At 41.1% G+C, this 18,465-nt stretch overlaps 1 protein-coding gene across 2 annotated transcripts in view; it reads right to left on the bottom strand.

The window, feature by feature from the left end:
* Positions 1 to 18,465, bottom strand: part of LOC147203316 (eukaryotic translation initiation factor 3 subunit H) — a 109,584-nt gene that overhangs the window by 46,894 nt on the left and 44,225 nt on the right. The window contains exon 3 of one of the 2 annotated variants that reach the window (XM_086114407.1): positions 6,449 to 6,616. The exons of the other annotated variant lie outside the window; for it this stretch is intronic. Coding sequence (XP_085970533.1) covers positions 6,449 to 6,616 — 168 coding nt within the window. The remainder of the gene's footprint in view (positions 1 to 6,448; positions 6,617 to 18,465) is intronic. 2 annotated transcript variants of the gene reach the window in all.

Below are 18,465 nucleotides of genomic sequence, written 5' to 3'. Positions count from 1 at the left end.
GGTTTGAATCCAATTGAGAAGCTGTGGTGTCACCTTAAATGGGCAAATTCATGCTAGAAACACCTCCAATATGGCAAAGTTGAAGCGATTCTGCGAACAAGGGTGGGCCAAAATTCCTCCGCAGTGATGTGAAAGACTCATCACCATTTATCGCAAAAGCTTGATTTCAGTTACTGCTGCCAAGGGTGGAACAACCCCAATATTAGGTTCAAGCAGCTATATTGGCATTTAGAAATTGCATTTTGTATTTCATTGGGTTGTCTCCATGTGATATTAAAATTGGTTTGATGAAATAAAATCTTTGTGTGATAATTATGAAACAACACAGAAATCAGGAAGTGGGCAAATACTTTTTCACAGCACTGTATGCATGAAGTAAATGAACAAACTGTCCATTCACATAAAAAACCTGAAAGTCTGAGTAAATGTCCATGTGCAGCCTTTCATCAAATAATAAAGTGAAATGTTATATTCTTTATTGTATGCCAAGTAAACTCAACTACCCTATATTGCTTTGATATGGCCTAGAATGGTATGAAACTGATTTTCAAAAACAAATTTAAAAAAAATTAAAAGGTTTTCTTTAACTTGGAAACAAAGTCAAATTATAAACAAATAAACACGAGAAATGGGAGCATATCGAGAAAAACTCATTCGATATTTTTGATTCTATATCTGAAACTGCCCTAAAAAATTGGGGTACTTTGATTTTTTTTCCATGCAGACCAATGTAATCTTTCATTTCCGCTCCTTTAAATCATATAGGCATTTGAAGTAATTCAGTAATTTTGACCCATTGAGGACTCATTGGGGAAAGGTTGGCCTGCCTGAGCAATTAATGGATATTTTTACTCATACTTGTCAGCCAATCGGAAAGGAGTTTCCTAGTAGGAAACGACAAGAAAGGGTTGAGGAGAATATTGAGATAAAGTTATAATGTTTCACTCAAATATAATTTTTTTTACCTGATTTCCTAAAGGCGAAAAAACATTCCTCAATAAGGCTATTTCTCCCCTACGTAAAAAACTCAATTTAACTGAATGGTGACGCTTCTCCAAGCTCTTCTTTGACAGTGAATCTATTGCTCGACTTGGTCCTCCATCTCGGGCCTCGTCTCATTTCCGCAGAAACTCAGCTTCGTCTTCTTGACTTGGTGAAGCTCATTCTCCTGCTTGCGCCGCTTGTGAACCATGGTTTTGTTTATTTAAAATTATTTCGCGGCTGATTGACGTTTGAAGTGTGCTTCATTGGTGTGTCTCTTCATAGGTGCCATTTACAGGGGTCCAAAGTTGTTTTGCCCAAATTGTGCTTTTAGTGTCCTCTTTCACGCGCACCTCCCCTTTTAATGTACGCATGCCGTCCTTAGTTACATCCGCCTTTCCTATATACCAGCAGCGCGTCCGCTTATCATCAGACAGTCAAGCGTAGTGCTAATCCAAGTCACACAGCAACATCCATAGATTTTTGGGAACTATGTGCATAAATTAGCCACCTCGCATTATTAGGTGCCCTATCATTTTTGGGGAGTAAATTTAAGAATTTTAAGAGCGCCCGATGGTCAGGAAAATCTGATATTTATTTTCAAGGCAATACATTTATTTTTAAGGAAGATGATGAATCATAATTAAATGTTCAAATTAAGATTTTCATTTAATAATCAGTTGTGCTGCCTTCTATTTTCTGACGATCATCAAAACATATGAGTGAGGGAGTATGCATAGTATGACAAAAAGGTTCGGAGGGATACGAGCCAAAAAAGTAAGGAAACACTGCATTATGAAATACACAAAGGCCCAATCTAAAACCAACAATTGAAAAATGAAAGACAATCATTCTTCTCAGAGGTGTCAACAGAAACGGTAACAATGCCCTGACATTGTTTTCTGTTTGCAAATGGACTGACAAACCCCAGAGCACCAGACCCTTGTGAACTGCTGTCAAACAAGTCGTGCAATGACTTTGCAATGTTTTGTACAGATAAAATATTACAGATAAGACAAAAAGTAAATGTCTCTCTTTCCAGATAAATCTCAACGCCATCTTGTTCTCCAATTAATCTTGAATAGTTTAACCTTCCAGACTACACAACTTTGAAATAAATAGTTTTAAAGTTAAGATTCACAGCATGCGGTCCATATTCACATTTTTTCAAAAATGTTTTTGACTGCACAGCTCCAAATGTCAAAATCATAGTGATTCATTCGCTTCAATCAGGGTAGTTTCCACAGGCCTAAAAACAGCAGTTACAAAACAACTTCTAAAAAAGCCTAAATTGGATACTGAAACAATCTCTTTCATGCATTTCAGTCTGGATTTCGAACACACCACAGCACTGAGACTGCAATTATTCAAGTCTTAAATGATGCAGATCTGAATAATGATGCCTGGGCTGCTCCCTGAACACTGTGGAGGAGGTGGGCAACAGGAGGATGCTAGCAAAGCCAACAGCCATGATGGACAGACCCTCCCACCCCTGCCAGACCATCCTGACAGCACTGGGCAGGCAGCTCCTTCAGTCAGAGACTGATACACCCGCGCTGCAAGGAGAGGTACCGCCACTCGTTCCTGCCAACTGCTGTCAGGCTATTGAATAGACAGACCTGAAAACCTGGACTCACCAACAGTGACCCATTTTTAATATGCTTAGATTTATTTACCGGTATATACTTTTTTTCTTCTACTTCCATTTCTCCATTGTGAGACAAATAAACATATTCTTATCTTCAAGCAAGTGTCTTGCTATTGTTAGATCTCCATCCATCCATTTTCTGATCCGCTTTATCCTCACAAGGATTGTGAGAGGGGGGGTGGGGGGGGGGGTGATGGAGCTTATCCCAGCTGTCTTCGGGCAGTAGGCGAGGGACACCCTGAACCAGTTGCCAGCCAATCGCAGGGCACACACAGACAAACAACCATCCGCGCTCACACTCACACTCACACTTAGGGGCAATTTAGAGTGTTCAATCAGCGTGCCATGCATGTTTTTGGAATGGGGGTGGAAACCGGAGTACTCGGAGAAAACCCACGCAGGCACGGGGAGAACATGCAAACTCCACACAGGAAGGCCAGAGCTGGGATCAAACCCACAACCTCTGCGCTGTGAGGTGGACGCGCTAACCACTCGACCACCGGGCTGCTTGCTAGATCTCAGTTGGTCATAATATATTGCTCGACAGACTAAAAACAGTGGGGTGGACTTACTGGCATGGTATTAAATTAGTTAAAACTTACTTGAAAGATTGGGACTACTTTGTTTCAATTGGTAGGCGTGAGTTTGAGCAATCACACGTGGGGTTCCATTGTTGGACCGCTTCTATTTAACATCTGGTACATGCAGCACTTTGAATCACAGCATCTCTTATCATATTCATGCAGATGACACGCAACTTTACATTTCAGTGTCATCACATGACTTTGGTCCTTGACAATCATTTTGTGAGTATATTCATCAAATCAATGAGTGGATGGACGAGACTTTTCTCCAGCTCAATCGAGACAAAAATGAAAGGACCAGGTTCAGCAGCATTTAGTTGTTATGCTCCTGACCTGTGGAACAAACTCCCCAAATACCGGAGGTTTGCTGAAACTGTGATCATTTAAATTAGGGCTGAAAACATGAGTTTATTGCAGCATTCTTGGGATTCTCCTTTATTCTCTTGTTTTAATCCTCATTTGCAAGGCAGAAAAATATATTTTGAAAAGTGTTCTGTGGTGTCTGTTGCATGTTCAAGAGTTTCCATTGTTCCCATATTAAATGCTCTGTTACCGGTGTTATGGTGTTGATGCTGCAAGTAAAAAAGATAGATGAAAATAAACAGTGGATTCGCGTTTTTTGTTGTAGCATTTTATTAATTATTTTTCACCGAAATGGTAGTGTCACCAAGTGGCTCGAGACAAGGCGTTTCAATTGTTTGTTTTTCCCAAACGAATGAAACGGATCTATACTGTATCACATTTGCTGGGAATTTGTTGGGAGTGTTTATGCTTTCATGATGTCGAAACATGAAGTTTGTGATTTGCTGTTGCTGTGGCAATGCGCTGCTTGCCCACGTGCCTGAGTGGGTTTTCTCCGGGTACTGTGGTTTACTCTTACATTCCAAAATCATGTATAGTAGGTTAATGGAGCACTCGAAATTCTCCCTAGGTGTGATTGTGAACGTGAATGGTTGTTCATCTGTTTGCCCTGTGATTGGTTGGAAACCAGTTCAGGTTGTCTACTGCCCGAAGAGAGCTGGGATAGGCTGCAGCACGCCCGCAAACCTTGTGAGGATAAGATTAGAAAACGATTGCATTGATGGTTGGATGACTTTGCCAGGCCTGATGTGTTTGCAGTTTCATGAGATTTCGTGCATGTTTACATCCTCAAAATTAGTCACATCATGAAGGCCTAAACACACACATCAATAAATAAAAAAATTATTTTCTTTACTGTGCATGTGGCATTACACTATGGTGAAAACAAAGTTTGTAGATGTTTTCAGGCCTGAACTTTGATCAAACATTTGAAATTTTGAGAATATAGGCTCATCTGGGTCAAGTTACAGCATCTTTTATGATCACGGTGAATCGTCAGACTTTGCGGCACCATAATGAACACACCCTAGGCTGAAAAGTCACAATATCTGGCCAAGAGCATGATCAATGTATTGAGGCTTTACTGACAAATTTTCAGTTTCATTCATTCAACGGGCCCGGTCCAGTCCAATGAAATGCAAAATAACACATTTTGTGCTGACACTAGATGGCGCAGTAAGTAAAACCAAATATTGTCATGTGGATGTCTTCGTGGCGTGACTATTTATACACATGAGATGTTTGGGATTTATTGGAGTATGTGCAGGGGAGTTAAAAAGCATTAAATCTTAAGTGGCGGAGGAAGGACGAAACATAAACTTTGACTCCCCGCCCCCATCATATTGAAAACTCAATAATTTTTCCCCTTTTACTTCCCAGGTCCTAAGATGGTACAGCCCAAGTCTGAATTCAATCAGATAAACCTTCTAGGGCAGGGGTCGGGAACCTATGGCTCGCGAGCCATATATGGCTCTTTTGATGATTGCATCTGGCTCGCAGATAAAAAAATATTCTCGCTTGTTTATTAATGCATCCATCGATCTATTTTTCACTGCTCATTTCCTCGTTCGGGCTGCAGTTGGCTCCAGGAGCCATTTTGATTGGATGATACTGGCCAACGTTGCCGTTGCTGTGGAAACAGGTATACGCCCCCTTTTGAATCAACCCGCTCGGCCATTAGCTCAAAGCTAATCCTTCGCGAATGACGAGTTTGTGGAGAGAACAGGTTCTGCGGTGTGTCTGATTTGCAATGACAAAATACCATTGATAAAACGGTCGAATGCAGAGCGGCACTTTGACACGCCCCATGCTAAGTTCGCATCAAAATACTGTGCGAGAGATGGCCGAAAGGAAGCGTGCAAGCTCCTGAGCAGTGTGCAAGCTAGCCAGCATTAACTTCGCGTACGGACCCGGAAAGATGACTTTCATTCCGATAGTTTTGCTGGATTTTTAGCAATCGTGAGGAACGGAAAACCATTCACATTAATGGTGAGTATTATCACAAAATTATTTTAAAGAATACATTCAGAGGCTTATCATACTGACATCTTGTTGAAATCACTTTTGAAATACAATTTATATATACAGAAATATACCGTATATATACTGTATATGGCTCTGACTGAAATAAATTTCCAAATAGTTTGCTTTTATGGCTCTCTTAGTCAAAAAGGTTCCCGACCCCTGCTCTAGGACAAGGGTGCAAAAGTGTAAATGGTTCAAGGCATCTGCCAATAGTGGACATTCAAAAATTCAAACTCACTTCAGGTTCATTTTAGCATCTAGCTGTGCAATCGACTATTCCCCCCCTTGGGGTGCTGCACGTACCTGCCAATTTTCGTAAGTCAAGGTCAAACATACTGGGATTGTTTTTCAGTTTTCCACTGTAGATAGCACTCCATAGCCATGTTTTAATAATTTATGACAATTTTAAAATCTCAAAATTTTCCCGATGAGAAAATTTGGTGAATTTTCGTGCATGTTTAGGTCCCCAAAATTAGATTAATCAGCACAATAACAATACTAATAAGAAGAATTCCGACATCAACAATAGGGACATCACAGCAGTCGCTGCTTGGGCCCTAATATTTATAGAATTTCTAGAAAAACAATAGAGATGCCACAAGCAGTTCTGCTCGAGCACGAATAAAAAGAATAATTTATACAAAAACAATAGTGAGCTCGTAGTGTTCACTGCTTGGGCCCAAATAATAATAAGAATTCCTAAAAAAAAAAAAAAAAAAAACAATAGGGACCTCACAGCGGTCATTGCTCGAGACCTAATAAGAATTTCTACCAAAACAATGGGGACCTTGAAATGGTTGCTGCTGGAGCCTGAATTAAGTGCATTCCCTTGAACAATAGTTCTACTTACCATAGATAAGCACAACAGACTCCTCGATGGCATGCTGGTAGCTGAACTGGGAGTCAAGCAGGGCTCGGCTGACAAAGGAACCGTAGTAGGTGGACTGATACCATCCCACATGCAGATGGTCGATGTTTACATGACGCAGAGAACGCATCATCTCCATCTGGTATTGGACTGTAAGCACAAACATGACATGATTTTTTTTTCAGACCGAATGAGCTTGTCTTGGTCATTTTACTTTCTTGGATCTCAAGATCTGGTCTCCATCTGGAGCTGTGAAGGGAGGTATAAAAGAAACATTGGTTTTGATAACCAACCAAAAATGTGCAGAATAAATGAACCAAAACAGAAAAGGTTTTATTCAATCTGTTATCACGTGATTGGTGGTCCGATTTAATGTCTTTTTGAGAAATGTTCACTGATATTTTTTTCCCCACTGAAGAAAAGCGATGTGATGCTTGATATGTTGAGCAGACAACCATTTCATACTAGACGACAAATACGAAGAATCTTGTCAATGTTAAGTAACGGCCACTGCAAGTGAAGAAAACAACTTGTCTGACAACAATGTCCATACAGAGTAGCTGAAGACTTGATAAATCAAGGCATTATTGGGCAGCTGTGGCCCCCCTAAGCAGACCTCAGCCTGGAAAGCACATCCTTCTTCTGAGGCGGCTGTTAACAAGACTAAAACAAAGAGGTGGAAAGGAGAAACATGGAATGTGGTGGTGGGGGTTATTTGAAGATCGAGCTGAAGAACAGAAAGAAACTCAAACCGCTGCATGGTACGACAACGGTGACAAGTTAAATAACTGTGAGGATATCACAGAATCACTTTGAACTCAAAATAAGAACGTTTTTTATCTCCAAATGAATTACTGTATATAGACTTCCCTGAAGCAACACTGACCATGTAAATACCAAAGAGATCTTAAGATTGACTGAACAAATGGCATACATTCCTCGAGGTAGGCTAAAGATGGGTCTTGAATTTGAAAATACAATAATATGGAACAGAGATGGGCAAGTGGTGGCACATAGGCCGCATGTGGCGGCTGATGATGGTTTTTAATGGGGGGGGGGGGGACGTAACAAAATATAATGATAAACACTCAACATTATTTCCATGAAAAACAGGGAGAAATTGTGATAAAAAAATATAAAGGTGTCAAATATTTGCGTTAATTCCGAATAATTAATTACATCACATTGAGCGTGTTATTTTTTTTTAATCGCGTTCATCTAAATTTTAATCTCTGTCTTTATTGTTTCTGTAGGTGGGTTGCTTTTTTCTAATAGCCCTTTTTACGTGTTGGCTTCCTGTGTTCCGAGTTGTTGAGGGTGGGGAAACAACTGTCAGTCACAGCCTGAAGCGGGCAATGATTGGTTGCCATTATGTTGGGGCTTTTTAGCAGAAGCTGATAGGCTCCCATTGGAGTTGGGCGTGCTTATGAAGCAGCGGTGAGGAGTGGAGAGGTGAAAATGGAGTTCTCGGCACAATGAATGAAAAATGTACATTCCAAAAACGCCCTGACAATACAATTGATAAAGGTAGTGTTGTGCCTAATTTGTAAGGAGTTTGCTTACCACTGAAGCAGCTCAAATTTAGCCACCCACATCAATGCAAAGCACCCAGTCGCGAGTGTAGCCACAGCTAACGTTAGCACCAAAAGCGTTATCAATATAGCAAGCGAGCCATACATAGCAAAGTTCTTCGGCAAACTAAACTTGAGAACACCCCACGTACAAGGCATAGTTGATGTGTCCTCTGTAGACTAATAGAAGTGATTGATGTTTAGTTTAGCACTTTTAGTTTGACACGATGAACAGCGTTACTTCTGAAGTGCTAACTTACAGCACTATGATTTAAGGATCTTTTACATTTCTTGTTTATTATCTGAAGCAAGTTCAGTGTTGAGTACCGTATTTTCCGCACTATAGAACGCACCAAAAAGTCTTTAATTTTCTTAAAAGCTCACCGAGCGCCTTAAAATCCGGTGCATCTTTTGTATGGTCATTACGGTGATACATCGACTCCAAGATGGCTCCTTCCTGGAGACATGCTTCCAATGTTATAACTTGCTGTTGGTTCAGTGAACTGTGTCGCTGCTTTATTAAATACATTTTTGTTGTGGTGTTCATTTTTTAAAACAGTCTCAACAAATGCAGGTACGTCTTTGTCTGTCTACGTGCCTTCTTCCGTTCGACTCAAGAGGCGTTCAAGACTGCCTCCGAAAAACGTAAACTCATGATTAATTCAATGAAACTATGAAAATAATACTGTACATCAAAACTGAAAAGCAAGCGAGGTATCACAAAATAAATTCTATAGCCACCCCTACAGAATTTATATTGTGATTTCATCATTTGTGAATACACAACAAAGGAATAAATAACTACTCCAGCTCACCTGCAACCAGTTGTGTTTATTATTTTACTTTATGTTAACTGTTTTGTGAAGCGCTTTGTTACAGCTGCAGCTGTTGTGAAAGCGCTATATAAATCATCATGTATTGTATTGTATTGTATTGCATTGTACTACTGACATCTGATCGTAGTAGTCGTGGCGCTATGATCAAGGAAATGCCAATGCGTTTTTCGGAGGCGGTCATGAACACCTCTCGAGTTGAACGGAATCAGAGAAGGCACGGAGAGTGAATTATTTACATTTTTGCAGCATTTGTTTATAATTGTATGTATATGTTGTTGTTTGTATTATTATCATATGCAATTGAATCAGTAGAACATTTCAGAATTCGAAATTTGGGACTCACTAAATGCATAATGCGACTCATACTTTTCTGATCAGCGAGTCCCTGGGACTCGCTGGGGGTAAACTGTAAAATTATCACTGCAATACGCAAAAATCTACAAAAATTGTAGAAATTGTAACACAGTCAGATAGTGTATGTAATAGCACCCGAAACTGAGAACACCTTTCAATGCTGTGTTCCATATGATCGCGAAAATCCGGTAATAATAATACATCACTCCTAATTATTTACTTAGAAACATTTCAATGATACACACACATTTTTGAATGAATGCATGACCCCAAGACATTTTTAAGGACCAAAATAAAAACAATTACAAATCTCACTCATCATAACGCTTCAACAATTTGTGGCCATTTGTTTTCCTACAAGTATTACAGTGGCCTGAAAGAGTATCTGAAGCTTTTGGAATTTCTCACACTGCAGTATAAAATCACCAACAAATGTGATCTCTCTATCAAAATCACACAAATGAAAAAACAGTGTCTGCCAAAAGTAAGACTACCCAAACATGAATAGGTTTTCAAATTTTTAATGAGGATAACATGCAAACAATGAAAGAAGGGTCAAGAATAAGTAACTGAACCTTTGGCCGCAGGAGACGGAGCAATTAATTTATTTTTTTTCCAAAGATATTTCAGTCAGGGGTGTGGTGAAGAGTGGCTTTAAAGCTGCCCTTTCCCACTATAAAACACACAACTGGTAAGAATTGGGTCTTGATGTGAAGCATTGCCTGCTGTGCACCATGCCTCACTCAAAAGAGTGCCGTAAAGACCTGCCATAAAAAATTATTGATATGTATAAAAGCCAAGTGAGGTTATTGAACAACTTTGAATGTTCAACAATCCACAGAGAAATTCTCGACAAATGAAGAGAGTTTGGCACTGTTGATTCTCTCACAAGGATTGGCTGACCACCAAAAATGATGCCAAGAATTCAACACAGAATCCTGAGAGGTTGAGAGGTGGGGGGAAAAAAACCCCAGAGGGTCTGCTAAGGATGTACACAGACATCACTTTCACAGTCTAATAGCTCTGTGCATACATCTACTATTCGTAAAACACTGGCCAAGAATGGTGTTTATGGGAGGACTCCATGGTGGAAGCCACTGCTGTCTAAATAAAACGCTGCTGCATGTTTACTGTTTTCCAAAAAATCACTTCGACTCTCAGATTCAGAATAATCTTTCTTGTCCAAGTATGTAGAACACACAAGGAATGTGTCTCCGGTTGTAGAGGCGACACTAGTATTGCAATAACAAGCAACTACGATAAACAAGGACATGACATTACATTACGGAAAGTCTTGCAATACTTTCCGTAATGTAAAGGTCGGTACCATTATGCAGTCGTACCACCCAATGACAGCTGTTCGACAATGTGCAGGGTATTGAGCAGCGATTAAGTGATCAGTGGTGCAACACAATAATAGACAGTTTTGCAGTTGTTGCAGATCATTATTGCACCATTTTTTTAAGTGACCAGTAGCAGTTGGGTGTGCAATTATACAGAAAGTCTCGACACAAGTCCTGGCAAAATATTTTGTGGACCAATGAAACCAAAGCTGAATTGTTAGGAACACACAACATCATGAAAAGTGGACCGTCTCACCCAACATCAAAACCTCATCCCCACCGTGAAGCATGATGGAGGGAGTATCGTGGTTTAGGGGTGCTTTGCAATATCAGGGTCTTGACAACTTGCAATTCTTCAAAATTAAAACATTTATCAAGATATTTTGCAGGAAAACGAGGCGATCTTTCACACAGTTAAAGCTAAAAAGAGGATGGATGCTGCAAAAGGACAATGATCCAAAACACAGAAGCAAATCAACTTCAGAATGGTTTAATAAGACCAAAATACATGTTTGGGGTGACCAAGTCAAAGTCCTGACTTGAACCCCATTGAGATGTTGTGGCATGGCCTCAAGACAGTGATTCAGGACAGACATCCCAGGAGGTTGGAGGGGCTGGACACATAAGCTATTAGCTCGGCAGCCCTGCTTTTGTTCACATTTCCTCCGCCGGCTATCAGATCATACAACAATCAATGGAAGTCCCGCTGGTTGCACACTCATCCACGTTGTTGAACGTGTAGTAAAAAGTCACAAGAACTCGTCAATTTTTACTGTAATGCAATGTCAACAAAATCCATACCATTATAGTACCCCGCAGCAAAGGTAAAAAGCAAAGTTAAAAAGGAAAAGGCACGGATCATCCTCACTCCCCAGGCGATGCCCGAAGCAAGCTGCAGCTCTAAGTCAAGTGAATGGGACCCAGCCAGCTGTCCGTGTGCTCTCGAAGCCCCCACCAAGCTGCAATATTTATAATATGGTCATTAGAGTCGAGGAGACTTCTGCTGGTTGTACGTGCACAACCTATAATTTGTTTTCAGTCGCCACATCGTGAAGTTTGAGAGCATGCACGCCCAAATTGGGTGCACCATAGAGCCCTGCGCTAGGCAATTGCCAATTGAGCAATATGGCCAAGGTACCCCCTTTTTGTTCTTCACTTATTTATGTCTAACCTGAAGCCTTTCCTATCAATCAAAATGGGCCTTAAGGCCAGACAAAGAATGAGTCACCCCATTCATTTTGTGTGGCTCGATTGTGAATGTGCCTGTGCTCATGGAGGATGTCATGATGCGAGTGTAAAACACGGGGCATGCATATTTGACAGTATTCAAATTGTGTGTTTTGTATTCACAACCTGAAAGCTAGTCTCACCCTTGGGCAGAAATTTAAGTACAAAAAACAAAACAAAAAAACACAACCATTGACTATGTGTGTGCGTGGTGAAACACGCTTGACAAAGCAATGGGCATGTCTGTGTGTCTGTGCAATGAACCCGACAGATAGTCCATACTCTAATAGTCAATGACACAAGAGGTGAACTGCTTTAGACCTTGCATGCTGCTGCAGGCCACAACATTTCAGTGCAGGCAAAAAGATGTGTGGAAGAGTGCCTGTGCCTCTAAAAGTGAAGAGCCACCTAATTGTGTGTCACAACACATTCAAATCACCACCTTGTCACTATGAAGTGGTCTGCCTGCAAAATACACGCACGAACAAACACGCAACAAGGGGAGGAAAACATGTTCATCTAAAACAATTTGTGTCCGCATTCCACTGGACTAAGTTCTTCTTATCTTTTCTGCTGTCTTTTACATAGTGGCCCCCAGCATTAAAACTGAGACACAAGATAACTGAAATAAGTTACAACTTGACAAGAGAGAACAACTGTGGCTGTACAAAGTATAGTGCACAAAGATTGTATATTAACCATAACACACAACATTTGTGAAAATTTGGGCAAGATTGTTAAAAAAACATACATGCAGTTGAACATTAAAATGTCAGTAATGAAATTCTAAAATGTGTTATACACACCCAATTCCAATAAAGTTGGGACATCGTGTTAAACAAACAAAATTGGAATACTATGATTTGCTATTTATGTACAAGCGATATTTAATTGAATACACAACAAAGACAAGATATTTAACATGATAAACTGCCATTTATATTGCACTTAATTGAATGGTGTTTGTTTTTTCTTCTTCTTTCTGCCTACATTCTTGCTGCTGGAGGCTGTAAATTTCCCCAGTGTGGGACAATAAAGGATATCTTATCTTATCTTATCTTAGTTTTTAGCAAAAAATCATTAACTGCAACGCATTAATGTTCGGATATCTTATCTTATCTTATCTTAGTTTTTAGCAAAAAATCATTAACTGCAACGCATTCATGTTCGTAAGACGTTCGTTCATCTTCCCCACTGTGCCACATCACCTTTTCTTTTAACAACATTCAAAAAACGTTTGGTAACTGAGGAAACTAATTGTTGAAGCTTTGTAGATGTAATTCTTTCTCATTCTTACTTGATGTAAAAGTTTCAGATGTTCAACAGTCCGGGGTTTCCGTTGTCGTATTTTATGCTTCATAATGTGCCACACATTTTCAATGGGTGGCAGGTCTGGACTGCAGGCAGGCCCCTCTAATACCCGCACTCTTATTCAAATAAGCCACACTGTTGTAACAAGTGCAGAATGTGGTTTGGCACAGTATTGCTGAAATAAGTAGAGACATCCATGAAAAAGACATTGCTTGGATGGCATCTCCAAAACCTGTTTGCACCTGTCAACATTAATGGTGCTTTCCCTGATGCTCAAGTTACCCATGCCATTCCCACTATCACTGCCCCATACCATCACAGATTCTGGCTTTTGAACTTTGCATCCATAACAGTCTGGATGGTTCTTTTCCTCTTTGGCCCAGAGGACATGATGTCCGCAATTCCAATAACAAATTGAAATTTGGACTTGTCAGAGCACAGAACACTTTCCCACTTTGCATCAGTCCATCTTAGATGAGCTTTGGGCCAGAGAAGCCAGCGGCATGTATGGGTGTTGTTTATAAATGGCTTTTGTTTGCAGAGTAGTGTTTTAAGTTGCACTTACAGCTGTAGCGCCGAATTGTGTTTACTGACATTGGATTTCTAAAGTGTTCCTGAACGCATGTGCTGATGTCTTTGACACATGGATGTCGGTTTTTGATGCAGTGCCGCTTGAGGGATTGAAGGTCAGGGTCATTGAAAGTTGGTCATGGAAAGATATGAGCCCCACAGTATGATACCTTGCCCCGCCGTGTCATACGTAGCCTCAGAGAAATCTACTGTGCTGCAAATTTGACATTGATTACGAGGAGACTCTTCTTCATGTTTCTGTTTTATGACAAGGCGTCATCTCACAATCCACACATGAACTACCATTTCGAAGCAACTGTTTTGTTTTTTTCTTCATGTGTGTTCGAATACGGTGCGCATTTAGTGTGGGTAAAGTGCAGAAATAGACCCTGCAATTGAGCCTGCACTGTTAGATGCGGCGCGCCTTTTGGTGCGGAAAATATGGCATGTTTAACACAACATTATAATTTCATTGAAAGTGGGTTTGTCAATACATTTTTCTTCTGTTTATTTTAGAGGTCATGCAGGGAGCGGATGTTTGGATGATCATGGCAGGTGTCATCTGAGTGGGAACCAAAAACCCCCATTCAGTGAGTGACAACAAAACATTTTTGGCACGGACTTTTATTCCTGGGTTTGTACCAAAATCAACTCATGTAATTGAGCATTGCACAATATGTATTGTGTGCTTCCACACCCAAAAAAAATATACCTCTAGAAACGGAAGTTAATGTGCGAACACACACACACACACACACACACACACACACACACACACACACACACACACACACACACGCGCGCGCACGCACGCGCACACAGGCATTTGGAAAAAATATTTGAATTCTTCTCAAAAAGGTCTGAGATCGGAAAGTCAAAAATCTTTAATTTGATTATATCGAACAAATTAAATGACTTAAAATTCTCTTCCAAAGTGGTATAAAGTAAGACTTATTGACAAAGCTTTACCATGACTGAGGAACATGTGAGGGTACAGGTATTCATATTAATATATCGATTATAGCTGATATTGGCTGTCGACAACATCCTTTCATTCTCAAAACACAAAAACTTTCTGGTTGTAAGTCAGTTAATGCTAATATGAAAAGCACATAGGTTGTGCTTTTGTCAACTTATTTGGTCCATCCACAGATTTATCCATGTGAAGGAGAGAACAGTGATAAATCTGCGAGTTGTCGGGAAGTAAATGGTGGTATCGAGTTGCAGTCTATGCTGAGGTGTCGAGAGGCACAAGGCTAATTTTCAGCAGCAGGGCTATAAAGGGATCTGCGTGCCTATTCGTTACTGCCCGTGTGTTTGTGTGAAAGAAGCCACCTTGGTCCATGTTCCACCTGGCACAGTGGGCTGGGTGTGATTAATCTTTGTTAAGCAATCCCTCCGGAGGACTGCACGTGCATGCACATGCAATCATCAGCCCAAAAACAAACCCAAAACACACTGCATGATGTTTTATGAGACAAGCCAAAGCTCCATTGTGTTCAGTATACCTGACAAATTCATCAAACAAATTCTTTTGGAGATGGAAAAACAGGAAATTCAATTCCATTACATCTTCCCATTCAAGTCCATATCTTACGTGGGGCAAACAGTTGCAAGTGTTCACAAAAACAGCAAATGTTGCGTTCTCGTCACTTGTTCGTTCAAGGTCCAACGCTCGCTGGAAACAATTCCGACTTACTGCCAGCAATCGGTGGTATAGGGACCGAACAGCACGCATCAGGGGGTTCGGTACCCATCACTCCCGAAGCACCCCCCACAGAACTCCCCGAATGACATGGTTGAACGCCTTTTCCAAGTCCACAAAGCACATGTAGACTGGTTGGGTGAGTTCCCATGTATCCTCGAGGACCTACCAGGGAGGTTGAGGAGTGTGATCCCTCTGTAGTCGGAACACACCCTCCAGTCCCCCTTTTTAAAAAGAGGGACCACCACCCCGCTCTGCCAATCCAGATGCACTCGGCACTCTCCTCGATGACCACGCGATGTTGCAGAGACATGTCAACCAAGACGGACTGTCTTGGTTGACACAACATCCAGAGCCTTGAGGAACTCCGGGCGGATCTCATCCACCCCTAGAGCTTTGCCACCGATGAGCTTTTTCATCACATCGGTGACTTCGACCCAGAGATAGGAGAGCCAACCTCAGAGTCGTCAGACCCCGCTTCCTCGAAGGTAGGCGTGTTGGTGGAGTTGGAGGAGGTCTTCAAGTATTCTGCTCACCAACTAACAATGTCCCCAGTCGAGGTCAGCAGCGCCACATCCCCACTGTACACAGTGTTAATGGTGCACTGCTTCCCCCTCCTGAGACGTCGGATGGTGGACCAGAATTTCCTAGAAGCCGCAAGAAAAGTAAATCGCCAACTCTCCTCCATCTTTGAACAAACTGTTTAATGCCAAGCATTTCGCTAAAAGTTACGTTTGCTGCCTCTTTTTACATTTTTCCCTCTGTTTGACCTAATCTCTTGCTCGGTTGCTCTTACTTCCACCTCATAACTTTCTCCCCATCATGCCACAACACATCTTTTATTCCATTTTTCACATCCAAGGTCCTCTTCATTTTGTCTCAGCCATGTCACTTTCTCTTCTTGTGTCTCAACTCCACGTACACACAATTTTATGTGGGGCAGAATCATGGTGAGACAATGGAGAAGATGAATAAAACAGTGGAACTGATGGAGATGAAGACAGCACCTGGGGGATCCACGCATGATTTATAATGCTGCACAATGATTTCAAATCAGATACAGCTCTAGCTCTGTGCTAAGAGCCAGCCTTAGATCTGCAGTACAATGAAAGAAAGGGAGACACGGTGAAAATGTTCAGACCATACTGTCTCGAATACGGGACCACTAAGTGATCTAATTGGCTTTACTGGGGGAGAATAAGGATAAATGGAAGGGATCAATTTACCATAAGTAGAGTGATCAAATTCCAAGAAAGACCTCATCAGAAGAGGGGAGTACTAACTTAAAAAACACACCCACACATCCCCACACACACACACGCACACGTACCCACGTACCCACACACACACGCACGCATGCACGCGCACAACTTATTGCATAGTGAACAGGATATTTACAGCGAGGAAGCAAGAGATCATGGTCGAAGCATTTTAATTCTCTGACTTCAATTAACCTATGGTGAAGATTTCTGCCCCAGATGACCATTAAAGCTGCAAACCTTAAGGCTAACCTTGCAGCCCCCCCCCCCCCTCTTGATGCCACCGGTCGGTTTGTTTGTGCATTAATTTGCAAGGTTTTTTGATATTTCCTTTTTACAAAAATCATCCTGTTTTTGCGTGTCAACTCATCAACTTCTTACCACACGCACATACACGGGCATGCCATAATGAGCAACAGCCATAACGGCCCCTAAGATGAACAAAACAGAAAATAAAGTAGACACAAGAGTTTGTGAATAGGAAATCACTGCCTACGTTCGTCAAGACCTAACACGGAGGCATGGGACACACTTTTGCAGCGTGTTAACTATCGTAGCTCACGTGTACCATTTTAAAATTGCTTCTTTCGGCCACCCAGATTCCCATTCTTTGCCAGTGCCCTTCGTGAATTGGACATGAAACAAACTCTGAATGAGAATAATCATAACAGTAAAACAGAGAGCGCAGCAGCCCTGATCGCAAGCTGCAATTGCAGAATGCTGACCGCTCACAACTTCCGGTGATGCAGGTCACACGCCACTGTAGGTTAAAGGTTTTTTTCTTTTTCCCTCTACACCCCTCACAATCGACTGGGGACCAGTCCACGAACTAGTGGTCTATCGCGATCGACGTATTGGGCACCCCTGTACTAGAGCCTATCCTAGGTGTTTGATGCATGTGTTTGGAATGTGGGAGGAGTTTGTGTATACATGTTTTTACATTTTAAGTAACCAAGAACCATCACTGAAATGTACAGTTAATATTCGCAGAGCCAATTTGACCATGACAACTAATCGAGTCTGCATTGGTTGAAACTCAGTCCCTGCTCTGTGCTGCCTGGCTAAGGTCCAGCCAGCCACTCCTGTCATTAAGCTCTTGTGAGAGAGATCGAGAAACTATTCAGCCGTGAACACACTGAGACTTCCAACAGGCAGCTTATCGTCATTATTTTACTATTTGTGTTTTATGTATTCATTAGCCTCAATCTGTTGTCGCATCCATTGACAGTAAAGGTATCCCAATTTTTTTCCCTCTTCTGGTCTGTTCTGTTCATGTTTAATCTTTATTCACAGCACTTTGTTCACAGCTGAGATTGTTAACTGTTTTTAATAAAGATGTGTGTGTCAAAGATTAGGCTATGCAACTGTAAGTACACATGGACCTGTAGAGAAACTGCAAAGGGCTCAGTAAGTGAGCCCTGGTTATTTCGATCACTCCACCATTTCTTGGGTAATTGTGGCAATTTTAATACACTAATATGTCATTTGCACTAAATTAAGGTAATTCCAGTAGACAGTGAGTGGCGTTGATGAGTTTAACTGTGTTGTCACATGCCGATCGGAAGTTAACATGTCACTTTCAATGAAAGGTGCGGTTGATTTTGCAAATCAATTCACTGTTTTGAGACATTGTTCATTTCAATATTGTCCAAATCCTTTAAATTTCAGCCTCTCAGCATTCAATTATAAATACATTAGACTTTTGCATCCATCAAGAAAAGCGGAACCATTATCGATGTGTTTAAAGTAAACTAAGACATTTATTAACATCTGCTTTTACTTTGGAAAATAATGATCGACATTTTTTGCCCATTTTCTTACAT

The sequence above is a fragment of the Hippocampus guttulatus genome, chromosome 6 (assembly GCF_054856545.1).
Source record: "Hippocampus guttulatus isolate MCC_2025c chromosome 6, RoL_Hgut_1.0, whole genome shotgun sequence".
Lineage (NCBI taxonomy): Eukaryota > Metazoa > Chordata > Actinopteri > Syngnathiformes > Syngnathidae > Hippocampus > Hippocampus guttulatus.
Note: the sequence above shows the minus strand (reverse complement) of the source record. Positions and strands in the feature narration are given on the sequence as shown.